Source organism: Anser cygnoides, chromosome 15 (assembly GCF_040182565.1).
Source record: "Anser cygnoides isolate HZ-2024a breed goose chromosome 15, Taihu_goose_T2T_genome, whole genome shotgun sequence".
NCBI classification, from domain to species: Eukaryota; Metazoa; Chordata; class Aves; order Anseriformes; family Anatidae; genus Anser; species Anser cygnoides.
Genome location: NC_089887.1, coordinates 14,923,281 through 14,944,352, shown reverse-complemented (window position 1 = coordinate 14,944,352; position 21,072 = coordinate 14,923,281). Strand labels below are relative to the sequence as shown.

The 21,072-nt window shown below is 34.9% G+C and overlaps 1 protein-coding gene across 50 annotated transcripts in view; it reads left to right on the top strand.

Annotated features, from left to right (window-relative positions):
- RBFOX1 (RNA binding fox-1 homolog 1) overlaps positions 1 to 21,072 on the top strand; it is a 1,146,084-nt gene that overhangs the window by 1,052,149 nt on the left and 72,863 nt on the right. For 41 of the 50 annotated variants that reach the window (XM_048062448.2, XM_013189461.3, XM_048062436.2 and 38 more), the window contains 2 exons: positions 2,572 to 2,625; positions 19,226 to 19,306. In XM_048062448.2, coding sequence (XP_047918405.2) covers positions 2,572 to 2,625; positions 19,226 to 19,306 — 135 coding nt within the window. The remainder of the gene's footprint in view (positions 1 to 2,571; positions 2,626 to 19,225; positions 19,307 to 21,072) is intronic. The other 9 variants (XM_066977847.1, XM_066977845.1, XM_066977836.1 and 6 more) reach the window with 1 other exon arrangement.

The window sequence follows — 21,072 nt, the reverse complement described above, 5'->3', positions numbered from 1 at the left end:
GCAATGAATTTGAAATACTAAATATTCACTAATCTATTTTTTTTAAAAAAAATTTTTTATTGAAAGTCTCAATATTTGGATGATTTTCTATCAGACAAAATTTGGCTAAGAGTATTTGTTTTACCATGACATTCCTGTATACAATCCTGTAGTACTTGAAATTGAGGGGTGATGTAAAAATCCTGTGATACTTTCAGAAGGAATGCCATTTTCCGGCTTCTGCAATTGTCTTTTATGTACATATAGCAAACACGGTTACTTCTGTGGAGCAAACTGCATACAGTGCTGTGCCTTACTCTGAGATTATTAATGAGTTGTGTTTCAAGAACACCTATCATGTTTCTTACTGAACAGTTACTTCCTCATAAACAGGTACCATGTATCTGTGGTAGTTTTATTCAGCTGGGTGGCCAAGCTCCACCACAACCGCTCTCTCACTCCCCGACCTCAAAGAAAAAGGGGGAGAAAATGGTATGAAAAGGGCTCAAGGCTTGAGATATGGACAGAGAGATCACTCAACAATTATCATGAGAGGCCAAACTGACTCAGCATAGGGAGATTAATTTTTTACCTATTACTAAAAAGCTAAAGCTGTGAGAAACTAAAAAACAAAACAAAAAATAAAAATACATTCCTCCATCCACCCTCTTCTACCTCCTCCCCCTGAGCAGCATAGGGGAACGGAGAATGGGGGCTGCGGTCAGGCCATGACACTTTGTCTTTGTGGTCACTCTCTTCCCCTGCTCCACATGGGGTCCCTCCCACGGGATGCCGTCCTTCCCGAACTGATCCTGCGGGGGCTGCCCACAGGCAGCAGCTCTTCAAGAACTGCCCCCACATGGGTCAGTACCATGAGGTCCATCCGTCAGGAGCAAACTGCACCAACATGGGTCCCCCACAGGTGGCAGCTCCTCCCAGACCCCCTGCTCCTGCGTGGGCTCCTCTCCACGGGCTGCAGCTCCAGCCCAGGGCCTGCGCCTGCAGGGGCTCTCCACGGGCCGCAGTCTTCTCCAGGCCACATCTACCTGCTCCACGGTGGGCTCCTCCACAGGCTGCAGCGTGGAGATCTGCTCCGCTGTGGGACCCATGGGCTGCAGCCTGCACATGCAGCCTACACAGCATGCACAGCCTGCTCCACCAGGGGCCTCTCCACAGGCCGCAGGGGAACTGCTGCTGCATGCCTGGAGCACCTCCTGCACTGCCCCGGGTGTCTGCAAGGCTGCTTCTCTTGCCTTTCCTCACCCCTCTCTCCCAGCTGCTGTAGCACAGCGTTTGTTTGTTTGCTTGTTTTTCCCCTTTCTTCAGTCTGCTCTCCCAGAGGCCCAGTCACTGTTGCTCATGGCCCGGCTGTGGCCTGCAACGTGTCCCTTTGGAGCCAGCCCTCACCTAACAATGGGGCAGCTGCTGGACTTCTCACAGAGGCTGCTCCTACAGCCCGCCGCTACTAAAACCTTTCCATGTAAACCCAGTACAGTATCAGATAGAGATGACAGTATTTTTAAGGGTAGGAGTAGTTTTCTTTTGTGTTACTATTGAGATTTTGTGTTATATTTTTTCAGTCTTATAGTGGCCAAGGCAGAAACAAGCCTCAATACTATTTGCATTTAAATTCTCCCCATCTTGGCTATTCTTGATTTTGAAAAGCTTTGCTTCCATGCCTCAATTGTATTTTGTTACAGCAGTCAAGTTAAATGATCTATTTGAAGTACTATAGTTCTTGAATTTAGCTTGCTTTTTTCTTTATTCCCATTTACAAACAGTGCTTCCTACTCCTCTGATAAAATATGCTTTTGGAAAAACCCTGATTTTTCAGTCTTAGCAGTTTATATAGTTGTTTAAACACTAAGATAAAAAATTGTACTTGTCTGAAGTACTTTTGTACTTTTGTACTTCAGTCTGAAGTACAAATGCGATGTAGAAAAAAAGTGTCCCTGGAATTTGACTGGGATCACAGGGTGCACAAATATCTTTCCTGTCACAAATATCTTTCCTGTTCAGTGTCTACACTTTCATTTTTTTTTTTTTTCAGAGTAGAATCAAAATGCTCAGATGATTTTATTGCCGTGTAATTTACGCTAACACATGCTTATCAGAAGCAACTGTGTCCAGTAAATGAACTGTTTTGGCCTCACTGGCTTGTAAACGGAGACTTAAAGCAATGAAAGAGAATAGATCTACTCTAGAGTACTACGTGATATAACAATACCTGAACTAGTTCTGATTTAATTCCAGAAATTCAGGTGGTAAGTTCTTGGTAACTGCATTGCAGCCAGGCTGATTCACCTGATCCAGTGCTACTGATCCAGTGCACTGATCCAGTGCACTGACCCAGTGCTACTTGCAGTACAGTCATGTCCAGAGAAGGATTTGTTTCCTTGCTTATTTCTGTATTTCAGAGTCAGAATGTTCTGATAGTAAAGATCAGTAAAGACATCTGTAAAACTTCCATTAAGATGACCTTTCGTAGAGCCATTCTATGTGTATATCTCCATACAAAAATTGAAGAAAAAACAACATATTATTATCACTAATTGCAATATTAACTCATTTATGTTTTTATGTTTGCTGCAGGCTGGAAATTAAATCCAGTTGTTGGTGCAGTTTATAGTCCAGAATTCTATGCAGGTAAGGATTAAACTATAGCTGTCCATGCTGCATTTTATTTTAACTTTTTTTTTTAAAACATGTAGAAATACAGATCATATATTTGGTGTGAAGTTTGGTTTCTGTATTTAATTCATGTTACCTGTCAGTCATTTACAGATTTCTGATGAACGTTTTAACAGTTACCTGGGAATCCTGAAGTTTATGTAGAAGATAAACGAATACTTTTTATTGGAAAGTAGATAATAAAACATGGAATATACTGCAATATCACAGTATTACATTAGATTTTTTATTTTATTTTATTTTTTATTTTATTTTTATTCACTTTGCTCCTAGAATTATTTAAACTTAGTGAACAATAAAAAAATCTATCCGTAAATTTATATTTTATATATACATGTACATATATACACACAAATGTATAGAGTAACTGCATTCATAATTTTTCTTGAACATTTTTCTTTAAATTTTATATTTAGTTACTCAGACTTTAAAAATTTTGTATTTGTAATCTGCATTATCTCTAGAGACATCATTGAGATGGTTCTGATCACGGGTACAATTTGGAGTTGATGAAAATTTGCCTTTTTCCATTGCTAGCAACAGTTTCTAAGTAAACTATAGCAGCATCACTGAAAACATATTTGTACTCCAAAACCGAGCTGATTTCGGAAGAACTTGAATCCAGCCCATAAACATAATCACTAGCAAGTCCAAAAAAGCCATATACATTAGAGTTAATAATTTAAATCTAAGGAAGAAATAATCACTGTAACTCCAAATGTTTTTAATAGGTAATAAAGTTGTCTACCTTTCTTATTATATACTTCCATGAGTTTATATAAGCTTTCATGAGTTTCCTGGGAATCTCTGGGAAATTATCATTTTTTTTATTCAGATCCATTTTTTAGTTGTTTCTGTCTCTGTGTGTGTGTATACTGGATAAAAATATTTGTTTTAAAAAAAAAAAAAAACATATCCATTGTCACATATTTAGGTAATGAAAAATAAAGAGGTAATTGTTAAATACATTCTTTACAACAAATTGAAACAAGGGAAGTTTCAAACAAATGTTAGGGAAACATTTTTCACTAGTGGTGGTTAAACATGGGAAGAGGTTGCCTACAGATGCTAGGGAATCTCCATTCTTGGAGATATTCAAGTCTTCACTGGACAAGGCTGAAAATGCTTGGTTAGTTGAAGGGACTTCAAGAGAGAAAAGTTGTTTTATAGGACTGCTGGTACAAACTGATACTTAATTTAATGAAGTTGCATGTAATACCTCCAGTGCCATTTACTAAAAAGATAAAAATGATCCAAATTGCATATTTAAAGTGGCATCAGGATAACAAAAATACTGGTATTCATGGAATTGTGATATTTAGTGTAGGCAGAATTTATTACCTTCCTTGATGTATGCCTACGCTGAAAACAGGAATTTAACATTGATCTCGTTTGAGTAGGTAGTGAACCAAACCTGAACCTGCATAAATTAGAAAGTCAGAGTTATTAGTCATTTTATATAAATGACTTTTTGTTAATGACAAATGTAATAATATTCCCACAGTACAGTAATCAATTTTCTAATACGTATGCAGAATTAACAATCTGACTTATAATTGTCTCATGAAGTAGGGCATGAAGAGTTCACATAGTTTGTAAATTAAAATCAATATTTTCAATCTCTCCTGAAGGTAATTTTCGTAATTTACTGGATTTTTCCCTAACATTTATTTTTTCTTTTAATTATAAAATGGCAGGTTATTGATTTTTTTTTTTTGTATAACCTCCTAAAGTCCCAAATGCATTTTTATTGCCAACACAAGGGAGGTGTTTGCCCTTCTTAATGAGAATCTTTAATTACCATTAGAAAAGTATTAATTCAATTTTATGAATTATGGTATGCACTCTACCACACCTATGCAGAAAATTCTGTCGAGATACTTAGTGTATTTCAGATTCTTTTTCTGTTTACATATGCAGGCATTTTTTTACATGCACCTCAAATGTATATTTTCGGTATTGACTAAAAGATTTATTTTTTCTCACAGATGTTTAAAACTTCCTTTAAGAAATTACTTTAAATAAATAAATAAATAAATAAATAAATAAATAAAAAGCTCTGGCTCTGTGCAAATCTCTTAAAGTCATTATAAAATGAGATAGTAAAAGAGCAATGCACTTCTAGTATGCCATAATAGAATGCTGTGGCATATCTCTACTTTTGTGTCCACCCATCTTACCTGGAGAAAAAGCAATTCCACTTTTGAAGATTATAAAATTAGAAATGTGGTTTTAAGACAAAGTTCTAGTTATTTGTTTTAATTACTGTCTCCAGCACTGTCATTTTGAAGTGCCACCAACTATTTCATAGTCAGTGCAAGAAGTTCCTTTATCTCTAATAAATGATGAAAAATTTGGCCCCTTCTGAAATAAAGATGACACGTTTGCAGAGAAACTGTTGATTTAAAGTATTTTTAATCTTCAGGAATAAGTAAACAAAACAAAACAAAAACAATGACAAAACAAACAAACACCAGAAGGTTATACAAAGCTGTCAGGATGGCACTGATGAATTGCGAATTCAACTGTTTCTCAATTGCCGGTGAAGACACACGCCGCAAGACTTAACCGTATTGTACATCATATCTGCCAACTCATTTCTGTGATTAAATATTCCATCAGTGCAGGCTATAAGGCAGTAAAGCTTAACAAGATTCATAAGATGCATCACTTGAATACACATAACTCACTTCCTTGGATAGAGAGCACCCCGCATGCAATAGAAAATTAGAATTGAGTTAAATTACTCCATAAGACAAGATCAATAGAGAAGGGAAGAGATCCCCTAATGCAATGCAAATCTAGGATATAGTTATGTCCTGACAACTTGAAGCAGGCAATTAAAGTCAAATAGGGAGGAACGCAATGTAAATCAACTCTAAAACCTTGAAGATAATGGTAAACAGTAGGACCAATGACATGATTGTTATAGCTCTGCTTTTTTTCTCTGAGTGTACACTTCTGTAAAAGAAAACCTTTATTGAGGCATGACAGGTAAAAATGGAGACTATAAGATAAACATAAGATACAGACCAAGCACAATGTAAGTAAACAATTACTTGGGGACTGGAAAAAAAACCTGTGTATTTACAAAAATACTATTGAGTTTTCTTCTTGAGTAGCCCTTCTAAGACTTTTTCTGTCTTCAAAATGGCCATGCTGTAGTAAATCAGAACACTCCAAGAATATGGACATTCATATCATGCAGTAATGGGGATTAACAGTGGCATGTTCCCAAAGTGCCATTTGAAGTCTGCTGTTATAACTCAGAGGCCCAGAAATACTTCTTAATAGCTGCCGACTGCAAGCGTGCAAGTGGGTAGATCACTGGCACGTCTCCAGCCCTTCCCCAGGTCTGCTGGAATGTCCTAAAATGGCATTTCATAGAAAACAAAAGGACAGTAATTTGTCTCATTTCAACATTTTGCAGAATTCCACTTTGCAATATAAACATAATGTAATTGATTGTTTGTTTTTTTTTTTTAAATTTGCTGTTCCTCCAAATATTCTTCTATATTTTCCTTAAATAGTAAAAGAATACTACATAAGGTGTTTTTCATCCTTACGAGAAATAGATGTTTAATGAAGTTATCATTTCATTTCAGCATATCTTTTCCAGTAAACTGTTTTATCAAGTTTTCAGGCAGGTCCTAATGAGGAAATTTGTAAGAAGTAGTGTAGGATTCATCTCACAAGGTCTTCATATAAATTGGGGCAATTTTTTTCATTTTTTTTTTGTACCCATCCAATTTTAAATCCATCCCATAGTGAAACAGAATTTTGTATGTTAAGCATGTCTGTTATCCTCTCTCATATGTTTGTTCATCTGTGATTGACAAAAGACAGATTTGCAGATTGGTTTCTTTAATAGGAGTTATATGGTACTTTTTTGATGTATGTTGTTACATTCTTTATTTCTGTTGCGGTGTTATAACATGAATTTTACCTGTTTATTTGTTCTCATATTGTGTATATTTTATGCTTAATAGCTAGACGTTATTTCAGCTTTGGGCAGTCTGAAAATGAAGTGGCTATTGCTGGTTATGTTTTTGTTGTTGTCGTTGTTGTTGTTTTATTTGTTTGTGGTTTTTGTTTGCTTTTTAATGATGAATTATTGAGCAATTATTAAGCACTCTCCTTAGTAGAATGTAGAATATCATTGCATTTATATTACTACAACAGATCAGTCCTTTAATGCAGGTAACTTGAGACATAGTAAGGCCATTAGAAAAGACTTTTTTCTTGCAAGAGGCGGAAATATATTTTAGGGATCAGAGCTAGTGAAGAGGCTTCTTTTTGACAGTTCCAGTATGTGAAGTTGGGGCAAAATATGTTACGGGAATGACCTGGCAATGTAGCGAATGTTCTTTCAGAGTACAGTTGAATTCACAGTGTCAACAGGGAAAAAAAAAAAATATATATATATATATATATATATAAAATTGTGCAGTCATGACTAACAAACAATCTGCTATTTCAAAACTTTTGTTTGGCAGTGGAGAAAGAAATGACTTAAGATTAGTGGGAAAAGAGCCACTACAGGTCATAGTGCACAGTTTACAGAGATCCCATCCTCCTTTTACTTAAGCAACTAATTACATACAGTTTTTCGTGAATAGTCAAGAAGTGCTAGATGTTCTTCAGCAGCTAGTTGGAAGTCATCCTATATAGCTAAATATAAGATACTATAACGATACTTTATCTGTTGACAGCTTCACAGAATGGCTGAGGTTAGAAGGGTCATGTGGTCAAACCCTCCTGTTCAAGGCAAGTCACCTCAAGCAGGCTGCTCAGGACCATGTCCAGACAGCTTTTCAGTATACCCAGATCTGGAGACTCACAAACCTCTCATCCTGGTCACCCTCATAGTAAAAAGAGTGTTTCCTGGCATTCAGATGGAACCCCGGTGTTTCAGGCTGTGCTCGTTGCCACTCGTGTTGTCACTGGGTACCACTGAAATGAGCCTCGCTCTGCTTCTTTACAGTCTCCTTTCAGATATTTGTGCATGTTGATAAGATTCACCTGAGCCTTCTCTTCTCCAGGCTGAACAGTCACAGCTCTCTCTGCCTTTCCTCATAGGAGAGATGCTCCTGTCCGTTAATAATCTCAGCGGTTAATGCCATTGTTTCAGTATTCATCTTGTGTTAGTTCAGCTCTTTCTTCGTAGTTACTTTTCTTCCATTAGCTCAATTGAATAGTTGTATTCACTCTGTAAATAGTGTGAACCCAGTGAGGGCTATGGTAGACATCCAGTTTCTTTAATAGTTACTATGTATTGTTCCCAGGTGGCTAGGAAAAAATTCCCCATCAGTTAAAATGTAAGAAAGGAGAAGAGCTTGTGCTTTTGACTATTTATACATAATACAGTCAGAGCAAAGAGAGTGTTTTGAATGCCTGGGACTTCTTAGCATGCTGTCAATTTAGAAGCTAGCAGTATCCTTCAAGAAGCAGATTTTGTAACAAATTTACTTTTACAGGTTTGTTTTAACTTTTGAAAAATAACGCTATTTTTAATTAAGAAATAAAGAAATACCATAGTACAATATATATAAACATGCACTTAAATAAGAACCCAGGGGAAGAGAGGATTTTTGTATGTTTGCTAATGCTAATTCTCTTTGTCAGTGTCTTAAAGCATCCATTTCTGGAGTGTAAAAGCACCTGGGATTCATTTAATCTTTCTAGTGTTTCTCTTAGAATTTAAATGACTGTTATGTAATGCCCTAGAAATACTTCTTATTGAAAGCATTTGGAATTTGTGAAGCTGAATCATATGATTGCCCAGCAATTCTAGATCCCAGAGTAAAAGTTCACTGTACTATATGTGTAAAGCAGGTGAAACTTGGCTGTTTATCAATATATAGATATTAATTCACTTTATAAATAATTATATATGCTTAGATTTGAACTTAACCAATGACTAAATGGCAGATTTTGGCAGATTTTTTCCAAATAAACATATTCTCAAAATTACTAGCTAAACAGTTTAAGCAATTTTCTAAATACAGCAAAATGAGAAAATTGTTATTTAATATCCCATCTGTTAATTTATAGAGATGTTCCTTTTCAAAGCATAACACAAAGCTGTAACTGTTGTTTTAAAAATCATAATGTTAAAATACAATCATACAAATGATATAATCCTAGTTAGTTTAACACCAGTGGTGACAGTTAATGCATTTCTGAAACTTCTATAGAGCTGTTAGAAGCCATTATATTCAGAATACTGGTTTATGAAAAATTAATAAAGTCAGTAGAAAATGGAATTCAGCAGCATCTGTACTAGCTATTTACACACAAAAAAATCTTTGAGAATTAATTATGTCTTATGCTATACTATAATGAGTTTTTCATTAAAATGTCTACCATTACAGAAACTAAACAAGGATTATTCAAAGAATAATGCCAATGACTGTTATTTTTTGAAAGATTAACTAAGTTAATTAGTTAAAAATTCAAATCTGAACGTTAATTGACATAGATTTAACATTGAATTGAAGTCTAAATTTTAAAAAGAAAATCACAGATACTGTCAGTATTACCCTTTTAAAGGTGTTTCTTCTATGTGGATGCATATTTAAAAATCCAGTATACAGGTTGGCTTTGATATTGTTCTTATGTGATCTCTAATAGAAATTCCATACACTTGATTATTTCATGGTAAATTGTGAGCTGTAGATAGAGCTTTATAACAGCAGATAATGTTTAAGAAATGAGTTTCAGCTTCTTCAGTATAAAGGTTGTGTAAGTTTGACCACAGTGTGGTATAGAGGTATCATTTGATACTGTATGATGATGAACTTGTGCACGAATAGGATCTGAAAAACATGAACTGCATGTTTGCTGAAAGTTGGAATTCTTTCAAAATGGGAAAGGAGGCGTTTGGGGAGAGAGGTGGATTTGGATTTCTTCGATTGTTGGTAAACAGTCCTTCCTCCTGTATGTCTTGAATGATTTTATTTTATTTTATTTCGTTTTATTTTATTATTTTATTTTATTTTATTTTGTTTTATTTTTAATCAAGTAAGATGCTGTACTTCTGTAAGATTCACAGAAACTGCTTTGGGCTTAGGAAGTCCCTGAGCTGCAGATAGTTGGAAACTAGGAGGACCCTGCCCTCCTAGTGATTTTTTTTTCCCTAATGTTTTGAGAAGAAAATAATGCTTGGACTTCTCGTAAGTGTCATTCTTGTCATTCTGGTGGTTAGCAAAAATGCATTCTATGGTTTTCTGACCAAAAATATTAAAGAAATATGCTGGCATCCTAAAACTATCTAATTATCAACATTATACTGATATTTTCTTTTTTAAAACCTTTTCCTGGTCTCCTCCTGTTAATATTGTTGTTTGGAGCATTAGCATGATTTTGAGGTAAATATGAGAATTATGCCTGCTTGCCACATTTTGGGCTCAGGTTTGCAAAGTAGGTTTGGCACAGGTGAAATAGATTCAGATTGCAAGAAACTGCATTGGAAGCTCTGTGTGCGTGCTGTCATGTGTCCCGTGAAGGGGATGTAAACATTTGAACCAGACTGGCTTTTGGACAGCTTTGAACCGTGTATGATGGGGTTGTCTGCTTCAGGGGACAAAGCTAAAACTAGCCCAGAGTAAATCCTCCAGACTGTGTGATGTAGATTTAGGGACTGGATATAAACCAGCTGTTTATTATAGCTGCTGCTACTGTCTCACTAATTACTTGAAAATGCAGAGTTAGCCTTCGTGTGCTTTGTCTGGACCTGAAGTCTAAGCTCCAGGATACTTGGTGGTTGTCTTATGAACTAAAACTTGAGACTGTGATTCAAATACCAGGTAGGGCTATATGGAAGAAGCACTGCCTTAAAAATCTCTCAGAGGAAAATTTAAGACAAACTACAAGGTAATCACTAAAACACTTTGTTCAGGACTGAGTGCCATATTTGCAATGTTGGATAAGGTTGCAAATTAATGAGAATCAGAGGAATAAATGAATCTGATTAGATGAATAACAAAGAAGGATCCAAGAATTAGGGTGGGTAGTCAGACAGACAAACTATTCTCAAATGTAAAGTAATAAAGTAATATATGAAATGTAAAGGTAATATAGTTAAGTAGAGTGGAAAACTCTGATGTGTTTTAAACCTTGATTACATTTGCAAATTAATGCTAAAGCAGTTTAAGATTTGTTGGATTGTATTCCAAACATACAGTTAATGTCTTCTGTTTCCTCTTCTGCATTTTCTTCTCATTTTGGGGCATTGGATTATAGAATCCCCAATACATTAATGTTGAAATTGAATTTCATAATACTTACTGAGAAGAAATTTAAAAATACTGAAATTTCATTTGTTTATTTATCTTTGGAGGTAGCTTAGACAAAGTTGTGTTTTAGAATGGGACACAATATCTGCTCTGTCAGATTTTCTTTGTGAAAATTGTTTGGGGAATATCTCCCACCATAGAACTGCTTCTAGTGAAAGTGAATGTTTTGGAAAGTTTGGAAACATTGCATTGCTTGTAATGTTCTTTTATGCTCATGAAGTTGTGGAATGTGAATTGGCTAGAGAAGAAATAAACTAACAAAAACCAGGATTATACATGATGATTTAGTTTTTGCTTTTATACTCTCAGATAGAGCTTGTCATTCAGAGTAGATTTTTATTTCTAAGTTAAAATCAGCACCCATTGGAACTAAGAAATTAGTAGTATGCATCTCTGCATCTAATTGCATTAGATTTGCATTTATGTTTTATCGATTTACTGAAATAGGTAATTTACACAGAAAATAGCATCTTGACACAATATGAAAGGGTATGGAAACTGTAGTGTTTGTGTTTGAGCAGAAGGGCTCCAGTTTCATTTATTTGTGATTCTATTCATACTGCAGCCTTTATTCATCAGGCAGATGTATGAATGTGGCCCGTTTTAGTTATCAGCTGAATATAAGTGCATTTTATATTCCCAATTATCCTGTTTCAAGATTAGTATACCAGCTCAGTTTATATTTATACTGTAGAATATTTTTTTTTTTTTTTTGTCAAAGTTGCAAGTGAACCAATATCAAGTTAAATTAACCAAGAGTAACTATCATTTACATATATGTTAGTCTGCTAGGAGGAGCTAGAAAGATGAGGAACACCGATTTGATTTTCAAAGGTCCTGAACAACTTCAGTGGGACATCTCTCTGTATATGATTATAGTGAATACCACTTAATGTCAGTTATATATATGCACATTCAGGTACATATAAATACAGTAAACATCACAGGAAAGTTACACTTATGGGCAGTACTGACAGTACTACAACTATTTTTTACATGATTACACAGCTTATTTCCAGTTTTAGATATTTTTTTTGGTGACAGTATGTAAGTATCTACATGTGGATGCCAATCATAATTCTCTAGCAAGCATAGGGAAACTCTCCAGCCTTCTTAGGTATTTTGGTATAAGCAGCAGCTGACTTTGTGTGACATGGTATTTTCTTTTTGGTTACAATACAAGGAATGTGTATGGTTGATTAAACTTTTTTTTTTCTTTTTTCTTTTTTTTGTTACTATATTTGGAAAGAGCAGTTTATTGCGATTGCTTTATATTGTGAGCAGAAACATTACAGGAATTCTTTGCACAAAATACAGCCTATCTATGGTAAGACTGGCGTGAAATTAAAATAGAAACAAGTCAGTGTTTGTTTTTAAGTTCATATTACTTTGCCACAGACCCAGAGAACCATGGCACAGCCTAAAGTTACCACTAAAAAACAGTTATTGTCACATACTTCATTTGGAAAGTTTGGAAACGCTGCATTACCTTTTTGTAATGTCTTTTTCATGCTCGCAAAATTTGGGAATCTGCATGAATAATTTATTCCTCTGAAGGCGATCTTGGTGAATTTTAGTGCCTCAGTAGTGCATGTATCTTTCAACTTTTCGCTGATGAAATGGGTCAAGCTTTAAAGCAACTCATGATGTTGTGAGGGCTGGGAAAGGATCTTGACGTGGGAGAAGAGCTTAAAAGAATTTGCACAGGAATCTGCACATCCAGCTCCTGTGCCATGCACAATGTCTTTCCCAGTCTAAGTCACTGCAGTACATACCGGTAAGCAATCTGACCAGTTGTGTATGGTATGGCAGCTCCTGGAGAGAGAGAGGTCCTGAAGCACCTTGTTAGATTGAGTACGAGTTACAGAAGGAAGAGAGAATGGATCTCACACAAAACTTTTACCAGAGCTGCAAACTTCGTTGCTCATCTGCTTTTTCCTTAGATGATATAGAAACCTTCTAAACCCAGTGCATGACTTAATATACCAGACAATGCACATATGTAACAGGAGAAAGAGGCCTATTTCCCAAAAGCAAAGAGTAATTGGAAGGATAGCTTACAAATGATGTTTGTTGCTACATGCATTGCTGTTCTCTGGAGTCATTGCCAAATTTTATTGAGTGTTTTGGTGACACTCTAAGAGATGGTAATAAATAATAATTAAAAACAAACAAACAAACCCATGCACTATGCTCAGAAAAGTTATGGAAGGAAAGTTAAACAGAATTTTTGAGGAGGAGATCCCATAATATGTCTTTGAAACCCCCTGCCCCCCCCCCGGTTTTTAATAACCTATATGAGGTTATACATGGATCAAGGACTTATTACATAAATATAAGAGTATGTATAGAATACAGATTCTCATTGTTCTGTGTGGAACTTATCAGAAGGCAAGTATACATAGGTTATTCAGTAACTGAATGCTGAATGTATTTCAGGTTAGCTTTCAGAAGGCAGTATAGATACTGATTTGGACTTACAGAACTCACCTTTGAACATTAACTGCTTTAGATTCTCCTCCCTGCCGTTCAATTTTCTTGTTTAAGAGAAACTCCATAGATAACACTGAGGAAATTAAAGATAGTTTTTATTTATATTTTTGACATACTGGAAGAAAGGGTTAAAGGAGGTGTATATTTTTGGATGCTACTAGTTTATTCCTCGTTAATAATGGATGGAGGTATTTAATGTAATCAATACAGCCATGGTTGTGTTTAAAACCAAAAGAGGAGTATTCAGTTCACAGAAAGGTCCCAAGTGGCACTCAAGAAGCACTTTTTTTGTTAACATACTTAAAAGCATACTAAGTTTGACTATTGATAATGAAGGGCTAAGCTAACACCAACTAGTATGCATCAAAGTTGGAGGTTCTCTGTGAATTCCCCAGTCAGATGGGACAATATTATTATTGCATACAATACAGTATTACTGTACAACAGTGGTCTTTTAATTAGGTGTTTCTCATCTATTTCTGAGCACATTTGAAATGACACATCATAAAACAATATTTCAGACCAGAACAAAAGTAATGTTAATTCTGTCTGGAAAGGCCATTATTACATTACATTCTGAAGATAGCAAATCAAGAGCTGACATGGATTGTTTATGAGGATCATTGGTACACTAGCAAACTTCCTGGCATGTTCATGAGAAATTCAGCCTCGTAGTTTTCTTAATATGTTGTATATGGAACAGAAGTTAAGAGGATAGGAACAGTAGACATAGTTGCGCCAGGGAAAGTTTAGGTTGGATATTAGGAAAAACTTCTTTACCGAAAGGGTTGTTAGGCATTGGAATGGGCTACCCAGGGAAGTGGTTGAGTCACCAGCCCTGGAGGTCTTTAAAAGACATCTAGATGTAGAGCTTAGCGATATGGTTTAGTGGCGGTCTTGTTAGTGTTAGGTCAGAGGTTGGATAAGGTGATCTTGGAGGTCTCTTCCAACCTAGATGATTGTATGAAGCACGTTTACATTCCTGACACCTATGTTCCTCCAATAATCAAGCAACTCATTCATTTAGCAATGCCCTTAGCACCAAAGGAGATTGATAAAAATTGCTGCTAATAGGTCACATACAAATTCTGAACCATTTATATATGCAAACCAATAAGAGTATAATAATTGTTGCAACAGGTACAAAGAAGAACAGTGATCAGAATGACAGAGAACTAACACAGAAATAAAATTGGTCTATATACCATCCAGCTATATTGGAAGAAAGGGGAAAATGAAATAACAATTACTGATGCAAATATTCTTAGCTTTTATTTACTTTCCTGCATATTTTATTTTATTTTATTTTAATTTAACTTAATTTTATTTAATTTTAATTTAATTTAATTTAATTTTATTTTATTTTATTTTATTTTACCTGTAAGTAATACTGTAGAATGTATGACCTGGTACTTGGTTGCTAAAAGAAGCAACAAGCTCTTATTGGTAACATAGTAGAATAAATATGTATAAAGAAGAATTTCTTTACCTGGCAAGCTGAGTGCAGAATGGATTAGAGTGATTTAATCTCCACAAAATCTCCTTGTGTATAGTAACCTGCTTAGTTTCTATATCCACCTGTGCACTAATACACAATGGGGACCAGCCCTGGATATTGGCTTTATTCTGTCACCGAAAATGCTTATGTGCTTACACTAAGGTTGTTATAATTTATTGCTCTGGAGTGTAATGAAGTGCTACCTCCATCCTCTTCACTTTTGTAAATCCCCAAAGATCTTGGAGAATAAATAACAGAACTGTAAACAGGAAACTTTTTGCATGGGAGCAAAGGTTCTGAAGACAACTATGCTGGCAGGTGCTTCATTGTAAACTCGGGTTATTGATAATGGTATATCAACTTTGTGCAATTCTGTTCGTGAAGATTTCTGAAAGTTCTATCTACTTTCTGTGACAAAAGACAGCTAGTCCCATGATCAAGGCTCTACCACTATTAATTTTGCTTCAGCAGCATAATTTTAAATAATGGTTTGAATTTTTTCTTCTGAAAATATTGTTTCAATTTATACTTCCTCCAAGGATGCCAAAGAGACTCAACTAGTTGTGCAAATTCTTTTAAGCTTACTCCAGATCTTTATTTTAATGCTGTCTGTAGTTCTGGCTACCCAATGGTTCCAGTTAGATACAAAAGCTATTTTTGACAGAAGTGATAGAAAATCATTTATAATTTACTAGAAAGTCCTTCCATTGTTAATGTAGCCACCTAAGTATTTAAGAAATACAATGAACTTTTTCATATTTTTTGTATGAACCAGTGGGTAACCTGTGGGTCATCACTAATACACTGGCATTTATGGTTATGCTCTACAGATTAATTTATGTAAACCATGTAAATAGGAACTATGCACAAGAAGGCATATTTTTGAAAGTAGAAAAAAATAGAAAAATACGTTTAGTCAAATATATTGGATGATTGGGGACTGATTTTTAACATCTTAGAAATATTAAAGACTTCACATAATTTTCCTTACTTCCTTAGACACTTTTGAGTAATTATTTCCTTAAAAATAATAGTGCTTCAACAAAAAAACTAATCGAACAGTACATTTTTAATCATAGGCTGTAGGAGAAAACATTGCAGGAAGAGAAGTATGAGTGGGAATATTTTTTGAACTTGAAAAGTATGGTTTTGTGCATCCTGCCAGCCTGTAAGCCATGGATGAGTGGTGAACCAGTGGGTTCTTTGCAGGCTTATTGTCTGCTGACAACATGCCCTGCTGCAGCACAGCTGCCTGCTGCGTGCAGGATAACCCGCGGCCTTGCTCAGCCCCTGCAGACTGCGCTGCTCCTGTTACACCTAGCAGCATGGCTGCCTCAGCTTCCTTCTGCCACTGGTCTGTCTGAAGCTCTCCTAGGAGGCACCTGGCGTGCCTGTAGTGAATCCACTCTTCAAATATGTATGCTAATTTTTTCTGATCCTTTTGACAGAAGGAGTCAGGAGAGGCTTTCAGTTGATGATCTCCAAAATCCTGTATCACTAGTCACATGTCCTCTGTGACCAAATATGTAAATCCTCATATTAGAGAGAGAAAAAAAAAGTATGCAGATTGTTCTTAATGAGAAAATATCAGCCTTAAGCACGCTGGTACAGAAGAGATGGTAGAATTAAGGGTGAACTCTTGCATGACTGTAATTTTTTGAAGCTCCTCAGCTCCATGATATTATTAAATTACAGTTTGAAGAGAAATATTAATCACTTTATATTAAAAAATTCTTTAAAAAATCTTTATTGTCTCATGGTACAGTTTAGCATTCCAGGTGAAAAATAATATATATATATATTTATTCCATTAGGGAATTTACAGATTGTTTTAATATTCTGAGACTTTTACAGAAGAGTTTACTGAAAATAATACAATCTTTACCCAGTTCTACTAATTACAATTTAAATATTTTTAATAACAAAATGAGTTTCAGAAGAAACCTTTTCTCACAAAAGTAAATTAAAAAGTTCCATATTTTTCCCAAATATCTAATAATAGTGATTTAGATGATAATTCAATGTACAAAATTCAAAGGCAGAATGTCAAAATGCCATTAGAAAGCTCTATGCATCAAATTGAATACACTGTAATCATATGGATTTAAAGAGCATCCTGTTTGAAGTATTTTCATTAGAAATAAGAAGACTAGAGTAACGAAACCTGTGTGAGATGAAATCAGAAAAACTGTAATAAGAATTTAAACTGCAAAAAATAGTAAAATATCTCTAGCTGCATATCATGGAAAAATATCTAGTATTTATGTTGATTAATATATAACTATAATCTTCAGTTTTTGAAAACCTTTAGTTTTATGTAGGTATACATGAAGTTATACATAATTTATTCTTAAAACCTGATGAAAATTACTGTTTTTAATAATCCCTTTTCTTATTTCACTCAGCTGGATGAACTCATTTATACCTTCAGCTTACATTTTCAGGCTTCTGTAGTAGCACAAGTTTTGAAGCATCTATATGGTTTTAAATACATCCATATTCCAGTGTACATATTCCTACTGTCAAGTTTGTTGATGGATCCTGTTGTTTATCTACTAGCCTGAAAATGATGCTTGCCATTGGTATCTCAATTTCCTTTATTTAGAGCTTCCAGAAATATAGACAGATCTGTCTTAAGTTAAAAAACAACCAATCAAAAGAAAAACAACCCCCACCCAAAAAGAAACAAACTAAAAACTTGTTTTACCTTTTCGATTAGTAGTGGATGACTGAAAATAAAATCAAGCATTGCCAAAGCCCATTAATGAAGGATATGCTATGGACTGAGAAGTTTGGAAGCACAATATTTCATGAGATTTCCAGCGCTCACAGACTTAGCAAAATTGTATAAATTACAAGAATTATTTTCTTTCAGTATTTCCTATATTTCCACCTCAACTGACAGCTGATAATTAAAGAAATGGTTAATGATAGAGATTTTCTTTTAAAAAAAAAAACACAAAAAACTGTTTTTTTTTGAAATAATTCAGGTGTGTTAACTGCATGTAAATTGAGGAATTGAGGATTGCTCCTGTTAGATAGGCAAATTCTATATGGAAATCATACCTACCATTTGTAATTAACATCATCATCTTCCAAATTTTTGTTTGACTCGGTTCCGTTGAGTTACTTTGCTTATAAGGCAATGCATGTCTTCTCTTAATGTCTCACAAATTTTTAGGTAAATATATTTCAAAATCTGTGATTCATAAATTCTGACAACTTGAAGTATGTCAGTGTATATATCTGTTGTATGTATGTTTACAATTGTATATGTACATATATTTGCAAAAACATGTGTCACAGCTTGCTCTTCCCGGTGGACTGCATTCCTAAAGTGGAGAAGGTTTTTTCCTAGTGTGAAAGCATAGCTGTTTCTCCCTCTGTTCAATGTAAAGTCTTTATTCATCTAAGAATGTTAAAATATAACTACAAAGAAAGAGGTTGAAGTAGTAAAGCATTGGATTTAAATTTATTAAAAAAAGAGGAAACAATCCTAAATTTCAGTGATTTCTTTGAAAATTTTTAAGCACTGTTTAAAATTATTTTTACTTTTTTTTTTGGGGGGGGGGGGGGGGGGGGGGGGGGGGGGCGTTTTTGATGGTTTATTTTTTATTTATTTATATATTTTATTTTATTAATCCTTACATACCGGAACATTATATATGCTTATGTATTTCTCATTCAAGCAAAAAATACTCAAATCTTCACATGTACTAATAATGGTGTGATTTCTCTCACATCAGTGTTAATTTAAGCGATGTAACTCAGATCGTACTTGACCTAATATCTGTATATGTGACCTTTGTGTTCTGATTTATCTGCTGTATTTGCTTAAGTAGTCTCTCATTTCAGCAGAAGTTAGAGAGAAGAGAAGTTAGTGGCTGGGTGATGGAAGTAGGAGCTTTGCACAAGCTAATTAGCTAATTAGGCAGCTTCTGCTCCAGAGATGGAGGGCAGAGAGGGAGAGAGCAGCTGCAGCAGGGTGAGGGACTGGTGCATGCTGTAAATGATCAGAGTTTGCACCAGCTTCTCCATGTGATAAAAAGAGTATTTGGATTTGGGTGGATGTCTGTGTTTTGCTTTTTCCAATGTACAGTTGTATGTGTTTATTGGGGGCTCTTTTTGTTTTGAAGTCAAAGGACATAAAGGGCCCCTTCTTCACTGCACTGCTTCAGTTATGGCTTTATTTCTGTTTTAAGATAAAAACTGAGGTTTAGTTGAAGTGTTCCAAAACCAGATACCACTCTCTCTCTCTTTCTTGTAGGCAGGGTGCTGCTGTGCCAGGCAAACCAGGAGGGATCTCCCGTGTACAGTGCCCCCAGTTCACTAGTATACACATCCACAAGTAAGCTAGTGTTATGGCTATTTTTTTTCCTGTTTTGTGAAAAAAGCACATTAATGTGAAAAAAGCCCCATAAAATTGTCAATTTTCACAGTAGCTTTTGTTAAGGTAAATGTGGTAAGTAATGTTAACATAATTCAGGTAATTAATTTTACTTGCATCTTTATTCACAAACTGTATTTTATTTAAAAAAATAAAAGGCCTGTTCTACACTGCACTGTTCTACAGAAATGGTCAAAAGGTCTACAGTAAAACTGTTTTCTATATTATTTTTTTTCTAGTACTGTTATATACTCTGCATTTTCTGTAGAAGATGTTGTGTTTCTTTTTCCTTCCTGGTCACAACTTTGATTTAATAAACAAAAAGTCTCATAACATGCTGCCACTTGTTTGGGTCAAGGAAGTAAATAGACGTGAAGGTTGTGTTATATTTATTTATTTATTTTCAAGAAATAAAAAGAAAAATGTGTGCAAAATGAGTATTTTGAATTATAAGAAGGTGCCCTAATAAAAACAGCAAAGAGAATCTGAAACTATACAGGCGGCCATCAGCTGCTTTCATGTTCAAAACCTTGGTGCACCAATGTCTCCTCTAAAATTCAGAGGCAGAAGTAGAAGTGATTGCTGAAAATGTTTCATATTGTACTGATGGTACCACTGATGCCCATTCAGAAATCTAGTCAGATGAAGAGGCAAATGAAATAGTAATAATTATGTTTATTAATAGGTGCAACACTGCAAGTAGCCAAAGATGAGAAAATCACTGTTTTTTCATGTAGTGACTATTGAAATGATCCATTGAAACAAAATTTGCTGATTAAAAATCAACAAGAATGTCTTCTGTTTGTTGCAGTATAGATTTTTTTTCCTGATGAATTAAAATGAACAGCAGTATTTGCTATGAGTTCTTAGCAGTTCTCTGTAAAGAAAATATTTTAAATTGTCTGATTTAACAACATTACGGTACGTGCTCTTTATGAAGATTGTATTCACTGTAGAATGCAAATTCTTCTCTTTTAAGGCACTAAAGACTTCTAAAATAATTAATTTCTTTTGCTAATTGAAACCAGGAATGAGGAAAAGGAGTTCCAAGGTGATCATCTCTACAGTGATATAACTCTCTCATGTCAAAGGCTATGAACAATGTCATCCATAGAACTGCTACTTTTACACTATAGATATGGGATCTACTTTCACATCAGAAGTCTACAAATACATAGTAAATAACAAAATACATGCAGTGTTTTAAATTGGAACTGAAGTTATCAATTAAATCTGTATTTGCTTCCAGATACTGCAGGAATATTTTGTACTATCACCTTTCCCAAGCAGAATTTTTCTGTCATTGTAGTTACAGAGATCCCTATGTTACTTACTTTGTTACTATGAAATACTGTATAGATCAATAGGGGATTCTTCCTTACAGAACATTTTTAGTGCACCATTCCTTTTTGACCAAAATACCTCAGGCATCTGAGATTCTATTTTTAGAAAACTATACAAACATTTCATTCATTTCACTGTTAGGGAGCTTCTTTGGGAGGAGAGGGGCAGTGTTTGTTTTTTATTTTCTGTAATTTACTCCAAATAAAGCCTTTTTTAAGTTCATCTTGTTGCCATTATCTCCCTGTGTTATATCCTAGCAAATTTATTTCTGGGGCTGTTTACGTCTTACAATATATCCAATATTATTAAATCTCTATATAGCCATTGTAATAGCTAGCAAAGCTCTATACTTCACTGTTTACATTATTTCTCATGGGTCAATC